Source organism: Melospiza melodia, chromosome 16 (genome assembly GCF_035770615.1).
Source record: "Melospiza melodia melodia isolate bMelMel2 chromosome 16, bMelMel2.pri, whole genome shotgun sequence".
Classification (NCBI taxonomy): domain Eukaryota; kingdom Metazoa; phylum Chordata; class Aves; order Passeriformes; family Passerellidae; genus Melospiza; species Melospiza melodia.
Genome location: NC_086209.1, coordinates 14,634,333 through 14,657,924, shown reverse-complemented (window position 1 = coordinate 14,657,924; position 23,592 = coordinate 14,634,333). Strand labels below are relative to the sequence as shown.

The 23,592-nt window shown below is 53.3% G+C and overlaps 2 protein-coding genes across 3 annotated transcripts in view; one reads left to right on the top strand and one right to left on the bottom strand.

The window, feature by feature from the left end:
• Positions 1 to 3,528: 3,528 nt before the first annotated feature.
• YIPF6 (Yip1 domain family member 6) lies at positions 3,529 to 9,847 on the bottom strand. Its single transcript, XM_063170755.1, has 7 exons — positions 9,785 to 9,847; positions 8,870 to 8,998; positions 8,250 to 8,328; positions 7,910 to 7,952; positions 7,149 to 7,274; positions 6,896 to 7,053; positions 3,529 to 6,147 (listed from the first exon to the last, which is right to left on the bottom strand). The coding sequence occupies exons 1-7, from the start codon at positions 9,821 to 9,823 to the stop codon at positions 6,029 to 6,031; spliced, it is 693 nt and encodes a 230-aa protein (XP_063026825.1). The 5' UTR covers positions 9,824 to 9,847; the 3' UTR covers positions 3,529 to 6,028.
• Positions 9,848 to 10,229: 382 nt separating this feature from the next.
• OPHN1 (oligophrenin 1) overlaps positions 10,230 to 23,592 on the top strand; it is a 52,167-nt gene continuing 38,804 nt past the window's right edge. For both annotated transcript variants that reach the window (XM_063170754.1, XM_063170753.1), the window contains exon 1: positions 10,230 to 10,431. In XM_063170754.1, coding sequence (XP_063026824.1) covers positions 10,278 to 10,431 — 154 coding nt within the window. In that variant the 5' untranslated portion in view covers positions 10,230 to 10,277. The remainder of the gene's footprint in view (positions 10,432 to 23,592) is intronic.

Here is a 23,592-nt window from a genome sequence, read left to right as displayed (position 1 = left end):
GGGGTGACCTTATCACTCTCTACAACTTCCTGAAGGGTGGCTGTGGTGAGCTGGGGGTCGGCCTCTTTCTCCGGGCAACAACAGACAGAACAAGAGGACACAGTCTCAAGCTGCGTCAAGGGAGATGCAAGTTAGAATTAAGAAGGAAGTATTTTACAGAAAGAGTGGTCAGATACTGGAATCATCTACCCAGTGAGGTGGTAGAGTCATCATCCCTCAAAGAGTTCGAAAAAAGACTGGATGTGGCACTTGCTGCCATGATCTAGTTGAATTGTTAGAACATGGGTTGGACTTGATGATCTTACAGGTCTCTTCCAGCCTTGAATTTCTGTGATTCTGAAAAATTTCTGTGATCTGCCCTGAATCCCTGGCACACTTCCTGCTCTGCTGGGGATGAACACAAATCCGGCTCCTATTTGGGCAGAAACCCCTCAGGGTAGTGAGACCAACTGTTAAAGGATACTAAGGCAACTTAACACACTGGATTTAAACTGCACATCACCAGCTTAAAGCAGGAGTTTAGAGGAAAAGAGAAGACAAAGCATCCATGTCTGCCAGAGCATCCCAACCTCAGGAGCAGCTGGGCACCTCTAGGGAGCAGGGAATGGGGCACAGGGAGCAGGCACCCACAGCCACCATGTAGAACACTTACCAGATGTCCAGGACATGTCTTCACTTCCCCAGGAGACACGGGGAAGGCATTAACCTCATCTTCCTTGCAATCCAGGGCATTGTGGGCTCTCCCCAGGTCTGCCCTGAGCAGCCCCACCCGTTCTGTTTCGTTGTGCCTGAGCATGTGCCCAGGCTTTGTCTGGGAATGTTCACCAAAGGCCAACACTTCACTGCTGCTGAAGAATTTATTGTGGCCTGTAGCATCCCTGCTGTGCCCGGCAGGTCCCTGTGTGGGGCTGATAAATCCTGTTTGGTGCCTCCTCCTTCTCCTGGGAAAAGATCCACAGAGGAACTGCAAGGATTTGTCATGGATCAGCTCATAACCAGGCTCATCCTCAGCACTGCACTTGCTGCTCCTTGGAAAGAGGAAGCCATAGACACCTTCCTCATCTTCAGCTGATAAGGAAGAGCACGGGGTCAGGGGCTCATCCTGCCGGCCTGGGGACACTGGTGGCTTTGCTTGGTGCCCAGGGCTCCTCGGCTCCATCGTCCGTGGGTGGAACCCTCCCCACCACTGGCAGAGCTGGCAATGCAAAACCAAAACTCATTAGAAGAACCACACAGGAGGCTACATTTATTTTGCTTTTCCTCATTTTCCTTTCCATTCAATTCGATTAGAAAGGGGTGTTATGGCCCTCACTCCAGGAACCTCCATGTTCTCCTCACCAGAGCAGGCAGACCCACAGTTACAACTCAACCAACTGGGTTTGTACTTTTTATTTCTCTCTTAAAATACCAAATTCCCCCTATACTTTCAGAGGAGGGTGTGCTTCCCATCATGCCCTTTTCTCTTCTGCTGGCAATGCAGCACTGGGGGAAGAGCAGGGGTTTGGAGGGGGCTCTTTGGGGTGGATTTCGGGCTGTCTGAGGTGTGTTTCAGGCTCCTGGAAAGAGCTGCACAGGCAGGGGAAGTTTGGCTGAGGCAGAGAATCACTCCATCTCCTCCCACCTGTGCATAGCTGGGAAGAACAGAGTTCCCAGGTGGGAGGACCCTGCCTGCCCACGTGCCCACTGTCCCCAAGGCTCTGACAATGCTCCCTTGGTTCCCTCAGCAGCATCAGCAGCAGCTGCTCACACACAGAGGGCTCAGAGCACAGACATGACGAGGTATCAGGGAAGCTGTGGCACTCCAGAAAACTTGCCCTGTTCCCCTCCCTGAAACGTGGGCTGAGGGGACAAGGTTCAGAAAGTGTAACTGGGGCAGAAACACCAAACCTGTCCTTCCTGCATCGGGAAGTGTACTTATTATTGGTGTTTATTCCAACTAGGACTCAGAATGAATAAAGAAAACCTTCATTCTTGTCTCCCAGAGACCCTGAGCCCCCCAACACAGGCATTGCCCCACACAAGGTGACAGCAGAGCAATGCAGTGACCCTTGTGTCTGTCCCAGCAGCTGCCCCCATGCTGGGCTGTCACACCTGCCCTCGGTGACGCTCCCCTGACACTTCCAATGAGGAGCCCTCTGTGCTGGACACAGCCTGTCCCATCCCCCCTGGCACTGCCCTTGCATTCAGTACCTGCAGTGTGGAGATTCAGCAGCCTCCAGCCTGCCTTCCAGCTCGTGCAGCCATGTCACCTGCTTGCCCTGCCAAGAGAGCCAAAGGTCGGGAGTTCACAGTCCCAGCTGTCAACAGCAGCACTCTGTGGGTAACGCTTCCTGATTTTACTGTGAAAATCTGTTCTTCCACTGGCACCTGCCCCATTTGTTTGCCCTAGGGTACAATTCAGTGTGCAGAATATTTGCCTTAAAACATTCACTTAAGAGAAGATGCTAAATTCGAGCTTTTTCAAACAAAGTGTGACTACAAAGCCCAGAGCTACACTTGGGAACACCTCTTTTCAGCGGAACAGGGACATTTCCAGGACTGGTAAATTGTCTTAAAAAAAAAAGAAAAAGCCAAAAAAATACCGCTTGTTGAATGAAAGTGTCTTCTTGCTCATCAGTGAGCAGGCAGAAACCCCGCAGCAGGGCCAGGTGCGGCACCCCGAGGTGGTGGCAGGTGGTGGCAGCTGAGGCTGGCAGCTCCGAGCTCACAGCCCCCAGCTCACCTGCTGGGGCTGCCGCCAGCCCGGTCCTGCTGCGGCACCGAGCCCCGGGCTGTGCTCCCCGGAGCTCCGGGAACCACGCGGAGGTGACAGCCAGGCTGCAGAAAGCTGCCAGGGACAGCGCGGTCCTGCCGCCCTCTGGTGACCGCTGGCCCACGGTGGCTGTCCCCAGCCCCGCAGCCCATGCTCGGCACAGGGGCAGCGTGTCCCTGCTGCCACCAGCTCCGGGCCAAGGCTCCCTGGCCAGGGTGGTGTCATGGATGTCCTCATTGTCAGCGAGAGCATGGACAAACCCCTGGCCACTGCCCCAAGCCCTGCTGTGGCTCAGGGATGGGTTTAATTGCCATTGGTTCATTAGCCAGGCAGGGATGGACTTTAATAGCCATTGACCCATCAGATCACCAGGTTTCTGCTCCCCCATTGCCCCCGTGGTCCCTGGCCAGCACCACTGAGGCACACACAGGTCCCCTGGGTGGCTCCCGACGCCTCCCCAGCCCTGAAGCCACTGGAACCCCGATTTTGGGGTACAGCAGCACCACTGCTCCTCCCCTGAGCAGGGTGTGAGCACCAGCAGGATCCCAGCCCGGCCAGGGCCATGTCCTGGCTCAGCCTCAGTGGCTCTGGCACGAGTGGCACACGTGTCCTGCTCTCTGTGTGGGGACAGGGGACACGAGGGTAGGGACTGGGGAGCTTCCCCCTCCTGCCCCAGTCAGGCCAGGTGCCACAGAGAGCACAGAGCTTCCATCCATCCACACCTCGCGTTGCCCATGTGACTTTCAGCCTGTTTGAATTTTTCAAGTTAAAGCACATAAATTATTTTCCTTTTTATTGGTATTAAAATTGAAAATCAAACATATATAACAACTTCTGCTGATAAACAATATTAAAAAATCCTAGTAGGAAAGAAAGCCTGATTTGTGCATTGGAAATCAGCCATTTCTGTGTAGAGCAGTTCAAACACTCCATTATAGGCAACACAGCTGCTTCTCCTTGTCACCCATCCTCAGCAGCTTTAAACAAGAAGGAAAAGCCTTTCTCCTTGGAAAGCACAACAGTTCTCACCACAGACATTTCCAGCACAAATTAAACCTCTGTTGGTGACAGGGATCAGTCCCCTGCAGGCCCTTGGGAGGGATGTGCTGCACACCTGGCTGCACAGGATGAGGGACATTCAGGGAGCACTCACAGGCGACACCAGCTATTTAAAGTGCTGCATTAATCAATCAGCTGCATTAATTCCAGCATCTGCAAATATCAAACAAGCTTGAGGTGTTTTGTTTCCCTGAACCAAAATGGTTTGGTTGTGTTTAATGTGCCCATGTGGTTCTGTCACAGCAGGGGCCCTGCAGGAGCTCCAGGGTGGCTGAGGAACAAATCCCAGTTTAGGCTTTTTGACTTTCTGAAGAAATGTAAAAAAAAATCAAAATATTACTGGATCAATTAAATGCTACTCCAATTATCCTTGAGATAGAAGAGCAGCTCAAGTCACAAGACCCAGAGAGAATCCAAGGATTTCTTTCAAAGTGTGGTTAAATTCTTGTAGGACAAAGATTTGGCTCAAGGAATCCCACCATAGCCATCAACAGCATTACCATCCATTTCCCTTGAATATTTCTTTTCAGCTTCAAATGCTGAACTAACATTTAATTGAACGAAAAACTGCACACTTTAAAAGAAAAAACACATTCCATACCAGCAATAATTTAATGGAAGCTTAAAAATTCCCCTTTCCATGGTTCCCATGTCTGCCAACCACCACAGCTCCCCTCCAGCCCCTTGGTGCCACCGGCAGGCCCTGCCACACACAGCAGCTCATTATCCACTAATGCAAAAATGCACTTTTAATCTGAAATTCAGCAATTTCCATCCCAGCTCCCACCCACTACCAGTGTTTACAGCACAGACTGCTCTTGCACATAGAAGTAGAAATTAGGCACATTCACACCTCAGCAGAACCCACAGACCTCAGTTTCAGTTTGTCTGCACAAATGTAGGAAAAAGGACATTTTACAGCAGCTTTTTCACCCCAGATATTTCATGGATTGCTGAATGAGAACAACAGACAACAGGAATCATTTCTGTAGTTCCAAAGTAAATCCCAGCTCCCAGTGTCTGTGCCAAAATGCACCTGACTCTTCCATACCTGTACCCAGGAGAGGTACACAATGAACCTGCAGTGACTGGTGGAGCCCCCTCCCTTTTATTAAAGTATTAAGCAAAATTAAAACCCCACAGAACAGTGTCTGACATCTCCTGGGAAGTACAAGGGAACAAAATGCACATTTGCACACATTTCTTTTCTGTCCCCATGAACAACCAAAGGAACAGTCACAGAGAGGCAGGTGAGAGCAGAATTCACATCCTGCTTCAGAGCACCAACACCTCTAGTACCATTTATTTCCCTTCCTTCAAGCTGTTTTAACACTTTGGGGCCTAAGCCCTGGTAGGGTTTTACAGACCCAACACCTCAACTTTGTGCACAGAACTTTTTGTTTTTATCATAGATACACATTCATGGTACTTCCCAAGGAATTTTCACTTCCCAAATGCAGGGTGAGAGCCCAGACTTTGTTACAGTCTCAGCATTTCTGCAGGACTCTGAGCTTTGTTCCCTCTGGTCACAGGTCTGCAGCTTGCAGTGAGCCCACAGTCCCCTCACAGAGGCAGTGCTGAAGGCACCAAGCTGGAACCTTCTTTCCTGCCACATGAAGGGATGGACACACACAACATTTGGATATGGGCAAAAGCAACTCCCTGCCACCAGCTCCAATTCCCTGCAAAACTGAATTTTGACTGAACTCTCCTTTCCTGGGAAAGCCCCAGTCCCACAATGCCTGGGTGGACATCCCACCACTCTAGAAGGGAATGAAAAGGAGTCAGACACATCTCTTTCCTCTCCACACATCATTGCAGTGAAGTTCTATGGTTTGATAAGGCATTTTCGTCTTCAGTGAGAATCCAAGCACGGGCAGGAAATCTGCCAAGTCGTGCAAAATCTTCATCTCCCAGCAGCTTGAAAATCCAGGATTTCCCACTTTCTCCTCAGATGGAACAATCCCTGTCCCAGTGGGCATTGTTTATTTAACACCAGTACAGAACAGGGCTAAATAAACCCCTCAGCAGCTGGACCTCAGCATCTTTCACAAAGAGTGACACACAAATGAGCACTTTTTGCAGCCCTCTGGCTTTATCCCACAACCTGCCTTTTTACAGTATCCCTATATATAAATTAGAAGGAGATAAAGCCAAGGATTCACTGCAGCGTCCATGAGAAAGTCCAGTCAGTGTAGCAGCCCCTTGGGATGGTGCTCACTGCGGGGTGAAGGTCAGGATCATCCAGCTGATGACGAAGTAGAAGAGGAAGATGGGGTACACGACCAGGGCCTTGCGGTTGGGGGGCTGGCTGTCTGCCAGGAACGCCGTGGATGCTGCAGAGACACAAAAGCTGTGAAGCACGAGCAGCACAACCCTCACAGCCCCCTCACAGCCAGGATCTGCACTGCACTTGTGCTGAAAATCAAACCACTGCTCAAAGCAACGGGCTGTAATCACCAAGTGCAACTTCTCTATTGTACAGAATGACAAGTCATAGAATCATGGAATCACAGCATGGTTTGGCTTGGAATGGATATCCAGTTCCACCCCCTGCCACACCTTCCAGGGGACATCTTCCACTAGCCCAGGCCACTCCAAGCCCCAACCAGCCTGGCCATAAATACTGATTAACACTGTACAATGAGAGCCAGACTTGCAGGCGTAATCATGCAAATGCATCTTTATAAAATCAGCATTTTCTAAGAGTATTTATAACATAATCATAGAATAAACCACCCAACAGTCTCACAGAGTTTAATACTAAATCACCATCCTGCTGCCCAAGGTGATTTGCATATGACCATGGATATCACCAGGAGTAGAAGCAGAGGCTGAACCTCTGCCAGCTCAAGGATTGGAAGAACTATTTCTAAAGTCCTTCAGCTTCAGATTGGAAGAACTATTTCTAAAGCCCTTCAGCTTCAGATTGGAAGAACTATTTCTAAAGCCCTTCAGCTTCAGATTGGAAGAACTATTTTCACAGCCCTTCAGCAGCCCAGGGCCACCTCAGACTAGATCACCCCTTGGTTCTCCTGAGGGAATGCACAGGGATCAAGCTGCCCAGGAGCAGGGAGGACTCACCCAGGGTGGACCAGGCGAACATGGCCCCCACCACGATGAGGCGGATGATGAAGCTGACGGTGCCCGCGCCCGCCAGCAGCACCAGCCTGCACACCAGCATGGCCACGGTCAGAGGCATCACACAGTACCCCAGCACACACAGGCTCTGGAAGAAGGAGCTGCACAGGGAGACAGCATCAGGGAGACAGCAGTGAGGCCAGGCAGGGCAGAGCTCTGTGCACAGTGAAGCTCTACAGAACAAACCCACACTCACATGGTGCCTCCCAGGAGCTTCGAGTTGAGCGTGATGACGACGGCCCCAAACCAGATGATGACAAAGACCTCGGCAAACTGGGGCCCTCCATCATCCTTGCTGTCTGCAGAGCCACCCTGCAGCATCCTGGAGTGGGGAACAGGGAGAAACAGCTGCACTGGAGAACACACAGATGGAGTTTTCCCAGACTGGAGCAGGCCCACAGTTTTTCCTCCATTTTATATCTTCATCATATCCTCAGTTTTGCACAGGACAAAAATGGTTGTGGCTCAACTGAACTGATTTCAGTCCATTTGTTTCCCTATTTTGAGGGCTGTGAAAGCACTCAGAAGGGAACCAAGCCATGGACAACAGGCTTGATTCCCTTCTGAGATGGAAATTAAAGTACCAAAGTTTTGGTACCTCTCAAAGCAGCAGAGTGGTGTGTGATTGAACAAACCAGCCTCAGAGAAACCCTGGAATAACTACAGGATGCAGGACTACAGCTGATAAGGATAACTTGAGACACCTTCAGTAAAACCATTCCTAGGCCAGGGGACCAGGAAGAGTTCATCCCTAAATCCTAAATTTAGGCACAGGAGGTGCTAATGGGCTTGAAGTCTCACAAACACTTTTTATCAGAGAACCCAACCAAGCAGTGCTTGCACAAGACAGAGAGGGACCAGATGAAATCGATCTTAACATATTAATGAGTAATTTTTAACATCTCATTTCCCTCATGCACTGGGTTACAAAACGCCAAATTCCCCTGGAATACTCACAGAGCCAGGGAGACACACAGCACCAATGGGCCCCACAGATCCCCTGCAGGGAGAGGGAAAACACATCACAAAAGGCACAGCACCACCTCAGTTACACCCTCCTGGGAGTGACAGAGCCCCTTGCCCAACTCCCAAGGTGCCATTTGCCACATCTCACTGCTTCACAATTCTCTTATCCAGCATCTTACCCCATGATCTATAACAAAATCCACTCAAGACCCGGCAGCTGCTGCAGCTGCCAGTTGCACCCACCCTGCCCCAGAGCCCTGGGGACACCCCAGGTGCCAGCTCTGCTGCTCAGGGTGCTCAGCCCCCCTGAACCCCCCTCCCCTGCACGTACAGTCCCTGAGGAGGGCACTGCTCTTCCGGGGATACATGACATGGACAAACTTCTTCCCAACAGCCTTCAGGTCCCTCATCTGAAACAAACACAAAACACTTTCATTTAGCCCCTCATAAAAATTACAGCTCCCAGCTAAAGCAAAGAGACACAAGTAAAGGAGCATGGATGTCCATGTTCAAATCAGGAGAGGATCCAACCCAACAAGTTCTGCAGCACCCTCTGCAACAAACAATGACTGCTTTTCCTGCACTCCTTAGCAACCACAGCATCACATCCTTTTCTTTAACAACCACAACACTGTAGCTTTTAATAACACCAGAATATAACCAACAATTTGTTTGCTCCTCTAGGAAAAGAGAATAAATGAAAAACACTTTCAATAGTAGAGTTTCTCACAAGCTCCCACTGAGGTATCTGCCCACACTGATTTCAGCATCACAGAGAAACTTTGGGCCACAATTCAGACACTTTTTGACCCACAGGAATTTGTTTTATGTGATGAGTTCTAAAACAATTCCTGCTGAAGTACAGAGCTGTGCAAAAACACAGATTTTGCACAACAGCTGCCAAAACCTCCAGAAAACCTGAGTTCTATCCAGCCACGGGCTCAGACTCACAATTGTGTCCTTGACTGGCTCATCCAGCGTGGAGTAATCCTCATCAGGAGAGTGAGATCCCACAGGGACAGTGATCTCCCCTTCCACTGGAATGTCCTGGGATATGGACACATCTGCCAGACCTGGGAACTGAATGGGCACAAACCTTTAGGAACAAACACAAACGTGATCTTCATGTGCACTTCAGATGGGCTGAGGATGGACAGAGCTGCTCAGAATTCAGAGATACAACAAAGAAAAGGTTCTGCTATCCCTGTCCGATGTGAGCAGTGACAGAAGAGCTGAGCAGGTGTGCGTGAGCCTGTCCCCTGCCACCCCCAGAGCCCACCCTCTGTGCTGTGCTCCGGCAGTAACTGAAATAAATAAATAAAAAGCCGTGTTTGAAGGGAGGTGATGCCTGAGGGCTGCACAGCCGCACCACCCCGGAGTACCCACATTTAAAATTAACATTAAACATTTTAACATTAACACAGACACCCCCGGCCAGGGCACACACCGAGGCTGCTCAGGGACCCGTTTAACCGGGCTGAAGCCCTCCCCGCCCGCGGGCGAGCAAAGCTCCGGGGTACCCGGAGGCGAAGGCAAACAGCGCACGGCCCGACCGGTTCTGCGGGAGGCGCTGGCCAGGCGGGCCACGGAGGGCACGGCGGAGACCGGCAGCCCCCGGCCCTGCACCGACCCTGTCCCCTTTCCTGTCTTCTTCCCCTGTCGCCTTCCGGGCCCCCATCCCCGTCCTCCGGACGAGCCGCCGCCCGCCCGGGCCTCCGGACCCCGCTGCGCCTTTGCTCGGCACCTGACCGGCTGCCCGGCCCTGCTCAGGGACAGAGGGGAGCCGGGACGCCCCCGGCCCGTCCTCAGTCCGGCCTCCCCGGTTCCCCTCCCGCGGCTCCCCCGGCTCTCCCCGGCCGCCCTCACCAGGGTCCCCCCGGCCCCGCTCCCCTCCGCCGCCGCCATCTTGGCCGCCCGGGCGACGTGGAGGCCACTTTGACGTCATCACCGCGCGCCGCCGCGTCACGCGCCGCCGCCGGGGCGTCCATGGCAACGCGTGCGGGCGGCACCGGCCCCGCCCCGCCGGCAGGGGGCGCGCTGGGAGCGGCCGGGGGGCGGCGGCAGCGCCCGGCCCGGAGCGCCCGAACGGAGCCGAACCGTGCCGGGCCGGGCCAGGCTAGAGGGTGGGCGGCCGCTCATCCCGGACTACACCTCCCGGCGGCAGCGGCGCGGCCGGAAGCTCGGCGGGCGGGCGGGGGTCGCTCGGGCGAGGCGCGGCAGCGGGAGCGGGCGGGGAGCGGCGGGCGGGGCTGGCGGGCGGGGCGGGCCCGCGGGATGCCGGCGGCGCGGGGCGCCCGGGGCGGCGGCAGCGGCAGCGCTCGGTAGGCGCAGCGCGGCGGAGCCGGGCCGAGGCGCGGCCATGGGGCACCCGCCGCTGGAGTTCAGCGACTGCTACCTGGACAGCCCCGACTTCCGAGAGCGCCTCAAGTGCTACGAGCAGGAGCTGGAGCGCACCAACAAGTTCATCAAGGAGGTGATCAAGGACGGCAACGCGCTCATCGCCGCCATCCGCGGTGAGCGGGACGGGCGGGGGTCGGGGCAGGGCTCGGGGTGTCCCGTTCCCTGGGCAGGGCTCGGGGTGTCCCGTTCCCTGGGCATTGCCCGCGGCTCCGGCTGGAGTTCCTTTGGGCCGTGCCCTGCATCACTCCGGGCAGGGCTGCCCTGCCCTTCCCACCCCCGGCGTGTCCCTGTCCCCGCAGTGCCACCCCCGGGGCCACGCCGCCGTCCCCAGGCAGGGCCGGGCCGGGCCGGGCCGGATCCCCCGTGCCGCGGGCTGACCCCGGCCGAGCCTTGCCGTGGATGGGCTGGTGTAGGGCCGGTGATCCCCGCTCGGGGAAGCCGCTCCGTTATCCCGCATCCCCGGAGCGGGGAGAGCGGGGCGGGTCCGTCCCGGCCATCCCGACACCCTGCGGGACCCCCGTGAATGAGAAGGGCCCTGCTGGAAATCCTCCCATTGTTGTCGGCGCTCTGTCATCCTGCGAACCGCGGTGAGCATTTTTCCCAATGAATGCCGATCTCAGTGTTGACTTTGCGGGAGTCGCCTGTTCAGAAGTGCTGACAGATGAGCAGAGCACCTGGGCCAGGTTGTGTCACCTGAAACCGCCGAGTCCCACGTGTTTGACACTGTCCTGACTGCTTAGGTTTGTTTTCCTTCCCCACAGCTGGATCCACCTTCATACACACCTTCCCCGTGTCGTCTCCCTGGCCTCCATGATCTTAAATTTTCCAGTCCAGATGATTCCATGATTCTCTGCTGTTGTCCATGCTGTTATCCAGGCCAGCAGAGCATCCATGGGGGCAGTGCAGGGACGCAGACAATCCACGCTGGTCACACGCGGTTTTCCTGCCAGCTGGTTGGTTTCAGTTGGTGTTAATAGGTTTAGCTGCTGCCCTTTTGTTCAGAATAATTCAGAGCTTCCTTGTTATCGAGGCTGTGGCTGGAATAGCCCGTGTTTGCCCATCTGGAAGCAGCAGAGACAAAAGCTGGTGTGACTGAAACTGCCGACGTCACGGGGCTGTGAGACCTAACGTGGGTACAAAAACTCAAATCTCTGCACAGTCCAGGGCAAAGAAAAACCCCCAGCAAAATGGAAATCAGAGGGATTAAAACAAACATGCTTGCTAATGGAAATGCTGTTCTTCATCACTTTGTTCAAAACCATTTCCCTTTTCAGTGTTTGTAGTGCACAGGGATGTGAGGGATTTCGCTGGGTCAGCAGAACCGGCCCAGGGAGACTGGCCAGGGAGGAAGGGCAGAAGCAGAAGAGAGCAGAGCACACCCAGACAGCACTGAGAACCCCCAGGCATGAGGATTTTTTGCCTGAAATGCTGTGGGGTGTTTTTGTAGCTGATCCAGCAAGCTGCCAGGGAGGTGCTGTGGCCAGTCTTGCCTGGGCTTCCATCAGCTCCCTGTGTTTAGTTAACAGATAACTTTAAAAAATTGATATATCTCTGGATCCTACCCATGTGGAGCTGTGGGTATGTGGGGTACTCACTGGGCATGGCCTCACCACGGCCAGCTGGCAGATCCCAGTGTCCACTGGGACACAGCCACGGCTGGCAGCCCCTCTGTGCCCCCTGACAGGGTGGGAACGAGGTGCCCTCAGCTGTTGGGATGCTAAAGTGGTGGTGCTGCCATCAGGAGAGTGAGATCCAACGAGGAGAGAGGGTGAAGTACCTGAAGGGGCCTGCAACAAAGGTGGGGAGGGACTTTGGACAAGGAATGGAGTGACAGGACAGCAGGGAATGGCTTCCCACTGAAAGAGAGCAGAGTTAATGGGATAATGGGGAGAAATTCTTCCCTGTGAGCCCTGGCAGAGGTTGCCCAGAGAAGCTGTGGCTGCCCCATCCCTGGAAGTGTTCAAGACCAGGTTACCTGAATGAGGGGGGCTCTTTAGGGGGCTTTAAATTCATTTGATCTTTCATGGATTAAGGGAAACTGGTTCCATTCCCTCCACCTAACTGTGTCACCAGCTGGAGCAAATAAAATTCCAGGGGTGAAGTTCTTCCAGGGGCCTGCAGCCCGCCATGTCCTGGGGAGGGTCATCCTGCAGCCACAGCCCCACCAGTGCTGCCTTTGAGTGTGGTACTGACACCCCTCAGCAGCTGAGTTGTCACAAATACACAGGACACCACAAGGGGACAAAGTACTCAGTATTGCCAAGTGGGGAATTAAATTACTAAAGCAGAGGATAATATTGTTCATTTGTAACATTCTTGGGTGTGAAAGCCAATAATAGAAAATAATGCATTTAGTCAGAAATGGAAATTATTTTTGCTGTAAAGTTGGCTGCATCCCTTGTTTCCTGTGCCAGCAGTGTGGCGAGTCAGTGGCAGTGCCAAGTGACAATGCTGGTCCCACACGTTGTACTGGCAGTGCTGAGACCACCGTGGCCTGTCCCTGGTCAGGCAGGGAGAGGTTCTGGGAGGTGTCTGTCTGTCCCATCCCCTTGTGCTGGCCAGGATCAGGACCTGCTGTGGGCCCTGGGGATTCAGCTCCAGCAGCAGCTTGTCCCTGCCCAGAGCTCCCCATGGCCATGGTGAGACATAGGAGCTTGCTCAGGGCACTGGGTTGTCAGAAGTTGTGGCTCCATGGCATCACCGTGGCTGTAAGAATGGCTGCTGTACTGCAGTTTATTTCTGTGCTTTAATCTCTCCTGCTCACTGTGCTCAGCTGTGTGTATGATAATGCAAAACCACCTATTTCCCCTGGTCTTTGATCTTCTCTCCCAATTAAATATCAAATGGAGCTGGAGAAATGTCAGATGGAGGCTTTTCTCATCAGTACCTGTGAGTGCTGTGATGGTGAAAATTGTACTTTGAAGCTTGAAGAGCTGTGAGCTCTCATGCAAATGTTGTGTTTGTGGTTTTGCACTTGATTTCTGTCCAGCCTGGAGCTCTGCAGAGTGCCTGGGACTGTGGTGGCACTTCCCAGCCTCCCCAGGTACTCTGAGCGCTTCATCCTGAAGGATGGAGTGACAAAGAATGTGTAGGGACTGTGTGAGCTTTTCTCCAGAAATGGGGTTCCTTGGACACCCAGGAAAGGTCCCTCCATCATCATCATCATCATCATCATCACCACCCCTGCAGATCTTCAGTGCTGTATGTGGGAACTGGCCTGTCCCCTCAGGGAACTCTGGTGTCCCCCAGCATGGCAGACCTGTTCTGGACAGGTTTCTGTGCTCTTGTTGGATGTGGTGCCTGGGGGTTTGATGCTGTGATGTGTGGGAAGCAGCGTGGCATTGAAACAGGTTATTTTAATGGGACTGAAGCATTGGAACAGGTTATTTTAATGGGACTGAAGCATTGGAACAGGTTATTTTAATGGGATTGAAGGCACCCAGAGTGGCCTGTCTGCCCAGAGCCCCATGTCCTGGTTCATGGGAAGGCTGTGGGGCAATGGAATCTGTTCCTGCAGCACATCACAGCCAGATCCTGGGGACTGTCCAAACAACCCTAAAGCTCCTCTCGAAAATGGGGAAGAGGAAGGAGCCTACCCCACACAGGAGAGGCTGCAGCTCTCCAGGCAAGCATCAGCTTTGCTGGGAGGCACAGCTGCAGTGACAATGTCCTGTCCCACAAAGACAGCTGAGCATGAGACAGTGAGGAGCAGGGGGAAATGACCTGCTGGAAAACACATCACTCTCCTCCAGCAATAATGTGATCCCTTCTTGGCTCCTTGCTGGTCTTCCCCATCCCCAGTGGGGATTTCAGCCAGTAAGGGCACCAGTTACAGCTGGTAACTTGTACAATTGTCTCCTGACTTCCCAGCTCTGTGTTAAATCACACCCATAGCCAGAGCCCAGCTCTCCCTGGAGCCTCTGCACCCTGCAGCACCCTCAGCTCAGCTGGGCACAGGGCATCTCTGCAGCACCCTCAGCTCAGCTGGGCACAGGGCATCTCTGCAGCACCCTCAGCTCAGCTGGGCACAGGGGATCTCTGCAGCACCCTCAGCTCAGCTGGGCACAGGGCATCTCTGCAGCTGCTGATGGAGCAGCTCCTGCTCCTGGGCTCCCAGCTCTGAGCACAGCACTGGGGCCTCAGTTGGTGCAAATCTAAACCAGACAGGCTTTAACCAGGCACTAAAACACAATAGCAGAAAAAAGAACAAAAACCCTCCCAAAAGCCAACTCACCCCCAGCGCCAGAGCTGATCCTCAGTGCAGGCAGGAGCAGTGAGGGGCCAGCACAGGCTCTACCAGATTCAGCTGGGAGGCAGATCCCACCCTGTGTTCTGGGGCTCAGGGAGGTGTTTGCTGGGTTTTGCTTCTTCTGGAGCAGCTCCCTGGCTGGGCAGGTTGTCCCTGTTGGGTTTGCTTTGCCCGTGGCTGAGGATGGTTTGGCTATGCCATGATGTCCCCAGGCCTGGCTCCTTGTCCCTTGCTCCCTCCCTGCTGCAGTCCTGAGCTCCTGAGCCTCCCTCCTGGCTCCTGCTGGTTCCAGCTGCTCCATCCATGCCCAAATGTGCCCAGGGCTGGGTTTGTTTTGGGAAGCCCAGGGCAGGGGTGGCTGGCAGCAGCACCAAGCCTGCCCTGTCCCTGCCAGCTCAGGGGCTGGTGGGAGGGCTCTGGGCCAGCTTTATTCCAGCTTAAACAAACCAATGTGCAATATTTTGTGATGTTTTTTTCCAGCCCAGATATGCTTCCCGAGGACTCGCCTGCCTGCAGCAGCACAGGGGCCCGGACAAAAGGCAAAATCATTTTCATGTGTTTAAGGATATTTTTCCTTGTGCTGCACATGAGGCATGCAGGGAGCTTTTCATCCATCTTCTACTGGCTTTTCTGGCTCCTTCCCTGGGAGGATGTGGGTGTTATCCATGTTCTGTGTGTCTCACAGCCCACGGCTCACAGCAGCACTGCTGCTGACCTAAGAGTTTCCTCTTGAGTCACTGTTTGAGGACTCAGCTTTTCTGGCTTTTTCCTTGAGGTATTGTTGGAATATTTTATTCCTAATGCTGTTGATGGCACATTGATAACTACAGATGTGGCATCCCATGCTTGCCCCCAGGCTTTTCTGTCCTGCTGGGTGCCAGCCTGGCTCTGTGGGGTGACAGTGCTGTGCCAGCTCTGTTCTGCCAGACACCTGTGGCACGTCCTGGCCATGCTGCATCCTGGCTCTGGCACTGATCCCTCGCTGCCCAGCCATGGATCTGGGCTGCAGGGAGAGCCTGCAGTGCCAGCTTGGGCCATTCTCCAGGGACAGAGGGGCAGGTGCTGCTGTGAGGGCTGTGAGGCTCTGCCTGGTAGGAACACAGGTTTGGAGAACTGTGAGTTCATGGAAAAAAACTCTGGTGAGCAGTCAGCACTATTTACAGATACTGAGCACCAAAATGCAGCAGCTTTGGAACTGCTGGAGAAGTTCAGGAGGCAGCAGTTATTTTTCCTTACTCAGCATTAAATGAGTCTTCCAAACACATAAAGCTTCTGTCTGAGGATCTGACACGTGTGAATGAGAAAGCTTCTGGAACCTTGTTGTTTCTGTTCTGTGCATTGTCCACGCTGGCCTGTGTTGTGTCTCACAGCTGCTGCATGGGAGCAGTGATCCCAGGCCAGGCTGTTTTCTCCTGGGGCACATTCAGACATGGTCTCTGTGCCCCTTGTCCTTTCCTGTCACCCAATTCTCCGTGCAGGTGAACGTGTGGTCATGAGTTGTTCAAGTGATGATAAGAGCAGCAGAATAGCCTGAGATAAAGTCTATAAATACAAGTACAGCCCAGGAGTCAGTTGCTCTCTCAGTCTGCTCTTGCTCCTTTTTAGCCTGTTCCCCCAGCCAAGCCTGATTTTGAAGAGCCTGGAGATGTTTAAAACAAAAATAGATATATTAATGTTACTAAACCTTGTAGCTGTGAGAATGGAGAACAAGGGACACTTGTGGACACTTGTGGACACTTCAAGGATGAAGTGGTGACTTGCAGAGCATCAGGGGACCCTTTGATGTGGAAACACAAATCCAAACCCCCAAGTCCTTGCAGAAGTGCCCAGAGTGGGGGTAGCTCTTGGCAAAGCCCCCCTAAGTGTGCAGGTCAGGTTGATGGTGCCAAGGAGCCTCCCAGGAGGTGCCAGCTGGTGCAGGACAGGCAGGCATCATCTCCTAGCCTGGATCCAGAGGGAAGCACATTCCTGTACGGGGATCCAGAGGGATGCACACTCCCACCTGGATCTGGAGGGATGCACATTCCTGTGCTGGATCCAGAGGGATGCACATTTCCAGCCTGGATCAGGAGGGATGCACATTCCCAGCCTGGATCTGGAGGGATGCACATTCCCAGCTGGATCCAGAGGGATGCACATTCCCAGCCTGGATCCGGAGGGATGCACATTCCCAGCCTGGATCAGGAGGGATGCACATTCCCAGCTGGATCCAGAGGGATGCACATTCCCAGCCTGGATCCAGAGGGATCCACATTCCCAGCCTGATCCGGAGGGATGCGCATTCCCAGCCTGGATCCAGAGGGATGTGCATTCCCAGCTGGATCCGGAGGGATGCAAATTCCTGTACGGGGATCCAGAGGGATGCACATTCCCAGCCTGATCCGGAGGGATGCAAATTCCTGTACGGGGATCCAGAGGGATGCACGTTCCTGTGCTGGATCCAGAGGGATGCACATTCCCAGCCTGATCCGGAGGGATGCACATTCCCAGCCTGGATCCAGGGGGATGTGCATTCCCAGCCTGGATCCAGGGGGATGCACATTCCCAGCCTGGATCCAGAGGGATGCGGTCCCTCCCCGCCCCGAATCGCTGCTGAGCCGCCCTGGTGGCTCAGGGATCTCTCCCTCCCCGGCTGTGCTGTGTGACTCAGCTGGCCCCTGCCCAGCCCCGCTGCGCCCTTATCGAGGGAAACTCTGAAATCATCGGGGCTTGGAGCGAGCGCCCGCCGGAGCCTGCCCTGCCCGCGCAGGGGGGCTGCAGGGACATGCGGATCATGGGACGGCTCCGTGGGGATCGCTCTGCTCTGCCCCGGATAACAGTCCCTTGTTTTCATGTTTGTTTTCCCCGTGTCCGTCCTGTGCAGCAGCGGGAGCCGCGGATTTGGAGCACACCCTGTGTGCAGCTCAGCCAGAGCTCCGTGCCAGGAGCCTGCTCGGGGAGCTCTGGGTGGTGTGGCCGTGTTCACAGGGGTCCCAGGACGAGGGAAGGGACGAGAATCTCGACTCCATGTTTCAGAAGGCTGATTTATTATTTTATGATATGTATGAATACATCAATATATCAATATATTAATATTTGCATTAATAAAATTATATATTAAAACTATTAAAATTATCTAGATATTAAATTATATATATATTAAAATTATATATTAAAACTATACTAAAAGAATAGAATTAAAGTTTTCACTAGAAAGCTAGCAAAGAATAGAATACAATTAATAACAAAAGCTTGTGGCTCTCAGAGAGCCCGAGCCAGCTAACTGTGATCAGCCATTAATTAGAAACAACCAACATAAACCAATCAAAGATTCACCTGTTGCATTCCATAGCAGCAGATAAATATTGTTTTTCTTTTCTTCTGAAGCTTCTCAAGAGAAAAATCCTAGCAAAGGATTTTTCAGAAAATATCATAGTGACAGCCTGGAGAACTGCAGGGATCCCTGCTGCTCTCCTGATGCCCCTGGGAAAGCAGCTGCTGCCCCTCCCTGACAGCTCACTCCTCCCAAGGGAGGGCAAAATCCATTTGTTTTCCATGGCTCAGCTTCGTGTATTTTTGTTTTTATTTTTCAAAGAGCCTGTTCTTCGTTCCCCAGCCTGAGCACTGTCCCCAGGCTGGCACTCTGAAGGTGGTGACTGCCTTCTGTGGGACAGTGATGTCCCACATCAGGTGTATAAATAGGTGCAGCAGCCAGAGCCACCTGCCAGCCTCACCCTGCTTCCAGCTGGCTGCCTGCTTGGCTTCCAGCCCCAAAGTGTCACCCTCAGCCACAGCTCACCTGGCACTGCCATCCCCAGGGCTCTCCTGGCAGCACCATCCCCACCCAGCGCTCACCTGGCCATCCCTGCTGCACCCAGCAGCCTCTGTGCTGGGAGTTCTCAGGAAGGCTGAGGGTGCTGCCACCCTTGGAGCGTCCTGTGCAGGGTTTGGGAGCTGCTGACTGCCCAGCTCAGGAGCTGCCACCACTTCCAGCAGCAGCTCTGGTGCCCACAGAGCCGGCACTGTCCCCCAGCTGGGCTGTCCCTCCTGCACCCAGGTTCATTGTGCCCCAGGGCAGTGCTGAGCAATTCCTGCTGTGCTGAGACTGGATTGGGACACCAGCTGGTCTGAAATTCCTGCAGGTGTGGCAGCAACCCTGGTTGGGCTTGGTCTGTGGTGAACCAAGAACTGTGGCAGCGTTTTGTGACTCTTCTCTGCCTCTGCAACCCCAGGAGTTGCACTATTTCTTACTGTGCATTTCACCACTTTTGCTGATTTCTAAGGCAGCTCATCTTTTCTTAACTCCCATTTCAGTTGGCCACGTGTTCTGGGCTGGCTGCCTTGTGTCTCTTCCCAGTTTTGCTGAAGCAACTCCTCCAGCTTTGCAGGGCTGCAAGGTTGATTTGAAAGGCCAGCAAAATGACAAAGGGGAAAAAACTAATCTCTGAGAAGTTCAGGCTTCCAAAGTGCAGCTTTACCCATGGCTCATCCTGAGGAGCACTAAGGGAAGTGCTGATGCCAGCAGGAATTTTGCTGCTGTGGGGAGAGCAGGGCTGAGCTGGGCCAGGCAGCAGGCTGTGCTGCAGCATCCTGTGCTGCCCTTGTGTTGCAGAAGCAAAAATCGTGAAAAAAAAATCATCCAGCACACTGTCTCTTATAAAAATATTAAATGTACAGGCTGAAGTGGTGCTCTCTAGGAAAGCAGTACAAGCCAGTGAGTGTCACTGGGAGAATGCTGTGCTCCATGTCTTTGCTTTGAAGTGTGGCTCTGCTGCATGATTCTCTTCCTGATCAATGGATCTGTCACTGTGGAGGTCTTGGGAAGAAGATGCTGAATAATTTAACCCCAGGGAGGGTGAGAGTGCATCCTTCTCCCAGAAGCTGTATCTCACATCACTCCCTCCCAATTTTCCCCAAAACAGACCAATATACCCCAAAACTTTGTTGTCCTTCCAGTCTTGCTTGGTTGCTTTGTGTTTGATTGGGATTTTGGGCTGATATGTTGCCAAACTTCCAAGCTGTTGGTGAGGAGACCCATGGTCTCCTTGTGCTCCAGGCATGCAGGAGAGCCCCTGTGTGTGTTTAACTGCCTTGAGCTTTGAGGTGCAGCCTCATAACCTTTGCCAGCTCATCTGGAGCATGGCAGGTTCTGCAGAGCCGCTCTCCTTCAGGCAATGAGGGAGATAAAGCAGGCGTGAGAATTGTGTGATGAGTGTGAACCCTTGCTGTCTGGCTCCTTGGGTATTTAATTTAACAGTAAATAAGAAAATAAGCCTGTCAAGCTCGTTTGGGCACTTCCCACAAGGCTGGCTGGGCAAGGAGAATAATTCATAATAAAAGATTGAAGTTTAGGACAGGAAACAGAAATTGTGGAGGGTTGGGAGGGGGATGTGTGAGTGGAGGTGATGGTCCAGAGGGCAGGTAGCCAACTAGCAGAGCAAAAGGTCACTGGTCAGGGAGAGATACTGAGAAATGTCCTTTAACTGGGAGCACAGCCCTGCTCTAATGCCTGGAGCCTGGGCTGGACTGGCTGTGAAAGGGAAGCAGCAGCTTATGAACAACTCAGTCAATGAGGGGCTGATTAGGAGAGGTAAATGTGTGACAGTGTGAGACATCCACTCAATTCCTTCACAAGAGATTTGTTAAGCACTGCTAAATATAGCAAGTTATTTTTAGCACTTCACGCTAGCCACTTACTCCTGGCAAGTGGAAAACCCGTGTCAGTGTGGGAAAAATGGCCTTTGTCCAATGTGTCAGGATTTCTGAGTCCCCACAGAGCCTGCAGGGGACGGCTTGGCCTGGGTCAGTGCCAGGCACTGCCTGTCCTGGGCCACTCTGTGATCCCTGGTGGTGAGCATCTCCCCTCTGGGCTGCAGTCCTTGCAGGATCCTGTGGATTTGGGACTACCTAGAGGCTAACTGGAAGGTTATATTTGTATCCTCATCTGAGCAAATGAACATGTTTCTGTGTTTGAGCAGCTGTGGAGTATTTGGGAGTGTTCCATGAGTCAGGGCTCATTGCTCCTGATCCTGATGGCACATCTGGGCTTGGGGGTAGCTCATGGCTTTCCAGGCTGAGGTGTTTTTGTGGGACAGAGACTGGGGGCTTCATGCAGTGTAAATCCAACACCTTGGAGCAGAGTCTGGCCCCTTAGCCACTTTCTTTGTGTGCTGGCTCCTAAAGCTCTGCTGCAAGGACAGAGAATTCCCCAGGAGCAGTGGGTTGGGTACTGTGTCCAGAACCTCCTCCCCAGGGTGGTGATGGTGATCAGTTCCCTCTCCTTAGTGATGCAGCTCCCCATGGGGAATTCTTTGGCAGGAGTTGGTAACAATGGGCACATTATTGTCTCCTTAGGAATCACAGCCATCTCTCTGCATGCTGGGAAAAGTGGAATTTCTCAGGCTGTATGTATGCTGTGCACAGCTCTCCACCAGGGAGGAGAAAATCACCCATAGGGACCATTGGTAGGAGATGTAGGTGTGTCCTCAGCTGCTGTGTGTCAGGGTCTTGCAACCTTTCCCTGACAAAAATGGATTTCCAGGGGTGAGATCCCAATCTGAAAATTTTCATGTCTTAAAATGCCCTTGTTTAAGGGCAGAGTGAATTTTATATTCTTTTGTTTGCTTATTTGAAAGGAGAGTGTGTGTGGCCAGCTTTGATAGTTCTGTTTTCAAGCTGGAGAATAAGAAAGCAAAATGCAAGATGGAGCTCCTGCTTAGCATTGCTCAGGTTATTTGCACTGCCACAATCAAACTCACGTTGTGTTTTCCCTGTTGATTCCTTATGGGTTTTATTCAGAGCTGAAGCTGTGACTGAATTACCCTGGCACTGCACTCTGTGGGTTGGGCACATGCAGAACCTCAGGAATTGCCTTTTTCCCCATGGAAATCCCTGTTGGCTGCTCTTCCCTGAGCTGTCCATGTGCAGGTGTGGGCAGGGAGAGCAGTGAAAGTCACTTCCAACCTTCCAGTGTGGGCTGGGACATCCTGTCCTTTCCTAGGAGCGGGGCAGGGGTGCTGCAGCCCCATCACTGCTCAGCTGGATCAGATTAAACTCAGGACTGCCTTTGCACTGAAAGTGTCATGGCCAATGATTGCAAAGATGATGAGTAGAGGGGTGGTATTTTTATTTTGTTTTTTCTTCCTTAATTTGCTCCCTGGGAGCAGCATGTGATGAGGATTAGCCAAAGGGCTGCTGAACCCAGGGCTTGCTCTGGCCCTGAGCCTCTGGAGGAGCAGCAGTTCCCACCTGGCTGTTTCCTAGGAAGCAGAGTGGTGCTGTATTCCAGCTGCTGCACAGTGTCATCTAAACAAGGGCTATTGGGGTGTGGATAACAGGGGTGAGGGTGCTGGCTGCCTGGCCCTGGCCAATGTGATGTGTACCCTCCACACCCACTCTCCTGCACAGTTGGAGATGTTCTGTTGGTTTTCCAAGTGTTTATTTCTAGAAATCAGGCTGTTTTTTGCCCCTGTGTCACACCCAATGTCCAGTTGTGTCCCTGTGGTGTTCAGTGAGGCAGCCCAGGCAGGGCCCTCCTGTCCTGGCTCAGGATCCTGCTGGTCCCCGTAGCTGTCACTGCTTGGTTGTCACAGCCACTTCCATTTCTGTGTGCTCAGGGGCATGGTTTCCTCTCTTGGGAACAGAGGACCATGGCAGTCACACAGACTGTGACCTGGGTTGCAATTAGTCAGACTAATTAAGGCTGTGCACCTGTGGCACCTCGAGCACTGCAGACCCTCAGCAGCACCTCCGTGCCCCATTCTCTGCCTGTGTCTGCTCACCCTGTTCCCCCAGGGTTCTTTTCTGTGGTGATGGTTTCCTTCTGGTTTGAATTCTAAGCATTGGAGGAAAAAGCAGCAGCACAGCCTGGTTTGGGGCTCTGTTTGTGTTTTGTCAGAGACCTGTGGTTTTTGCTGCGGTAGCAGCACTTTTTGGTTTGTGGTTTTTGGTTACCTGTGGTTGCTGTCAAAGTTTGAAGTGAGAATCATAGGTCCTTACTGAGCAAGAGCTGCTGGCTCTGGAGGTGTGTTTGTCCACACATAAATACAGCCCTGAGCTCTGTGTGTGCCTCCTGAGGCTGGCATGGCTGGCACTGCTGCCCCCCACTCCTGCCCTACAGCCTGGCTGGGACCACTCTGTGCAGGGATGGAACTTCACTTTGACTAGGAGAGTAAATTATTGTAACCACAAATGGTGATATTTGGCATTGCTTCCTGGGGCTGGAAGGGAGAGGAGTCCTTGAGGACTCCTGATGAAATTCATTTTGGTGTGTTTCCATGGAAACAGGCTGAGCAGGCAGGGTCTGTGGGGCAGTGCTGTTCACAGGGATATTCCAGCTTGGAGCATGGCACTGTTCCTTGGTTCTGGTGCTGGGGGAGCAGGACAGGCCCTGCAGCTGCCTCTGCCTCCTGCCAGGCTCTGGGGGTGCAGAGCAGCAGCCTTTGGCAAATGAGTGTTTGTATTGGTGGGGAAACATTTCCAACAGTTGAAACAAGGGAGAACACAGAGTTATCTCTCCTAGCGTGGGATGGAGCCCTGCTTTTCCACAGCAAATCTTTTCCTGCTGGCTCCTTCCTGTGGTCAAGCCTCTTTCCTGTGGCCATGGCTTGTTCCTTTCTCCCCAGCCCCCCTGTCCTGCCTGATGGGGTGTCACCAGTCACCACTGCCATTTGGGTGCCACCGAGGGAAGGGGCAACATCCCACCGAGTGTGTTTGAGCACTGACACCGATTCTCTGCCTCAGGGTCTGGTGCTGGGCCCTGCAGGGACACAGACCCCGAGTGGGGACATCCTCTGTTCCCATGGTGCCAGTGGTCAATCAGCCCTGTGCTGTGTCGCTGTCACACCCCAGGGCTGTCCCACAGTGAGAGCAGTCCCTGATCCCTGTGCTGTGTCCCTGTCACACCCCAGAGCTGTCCCACAGTGCCAGCAGTCAGTGAGCCCTGTGCTGTGTCCCACAGTGCCAGCAGTCACTGATCCCTGTGCTGTGTCCCACAGTGCCAGCAGTCAGTGAGCCCTGTGCTGTGTCCCTGTCACACCCCAGGGCT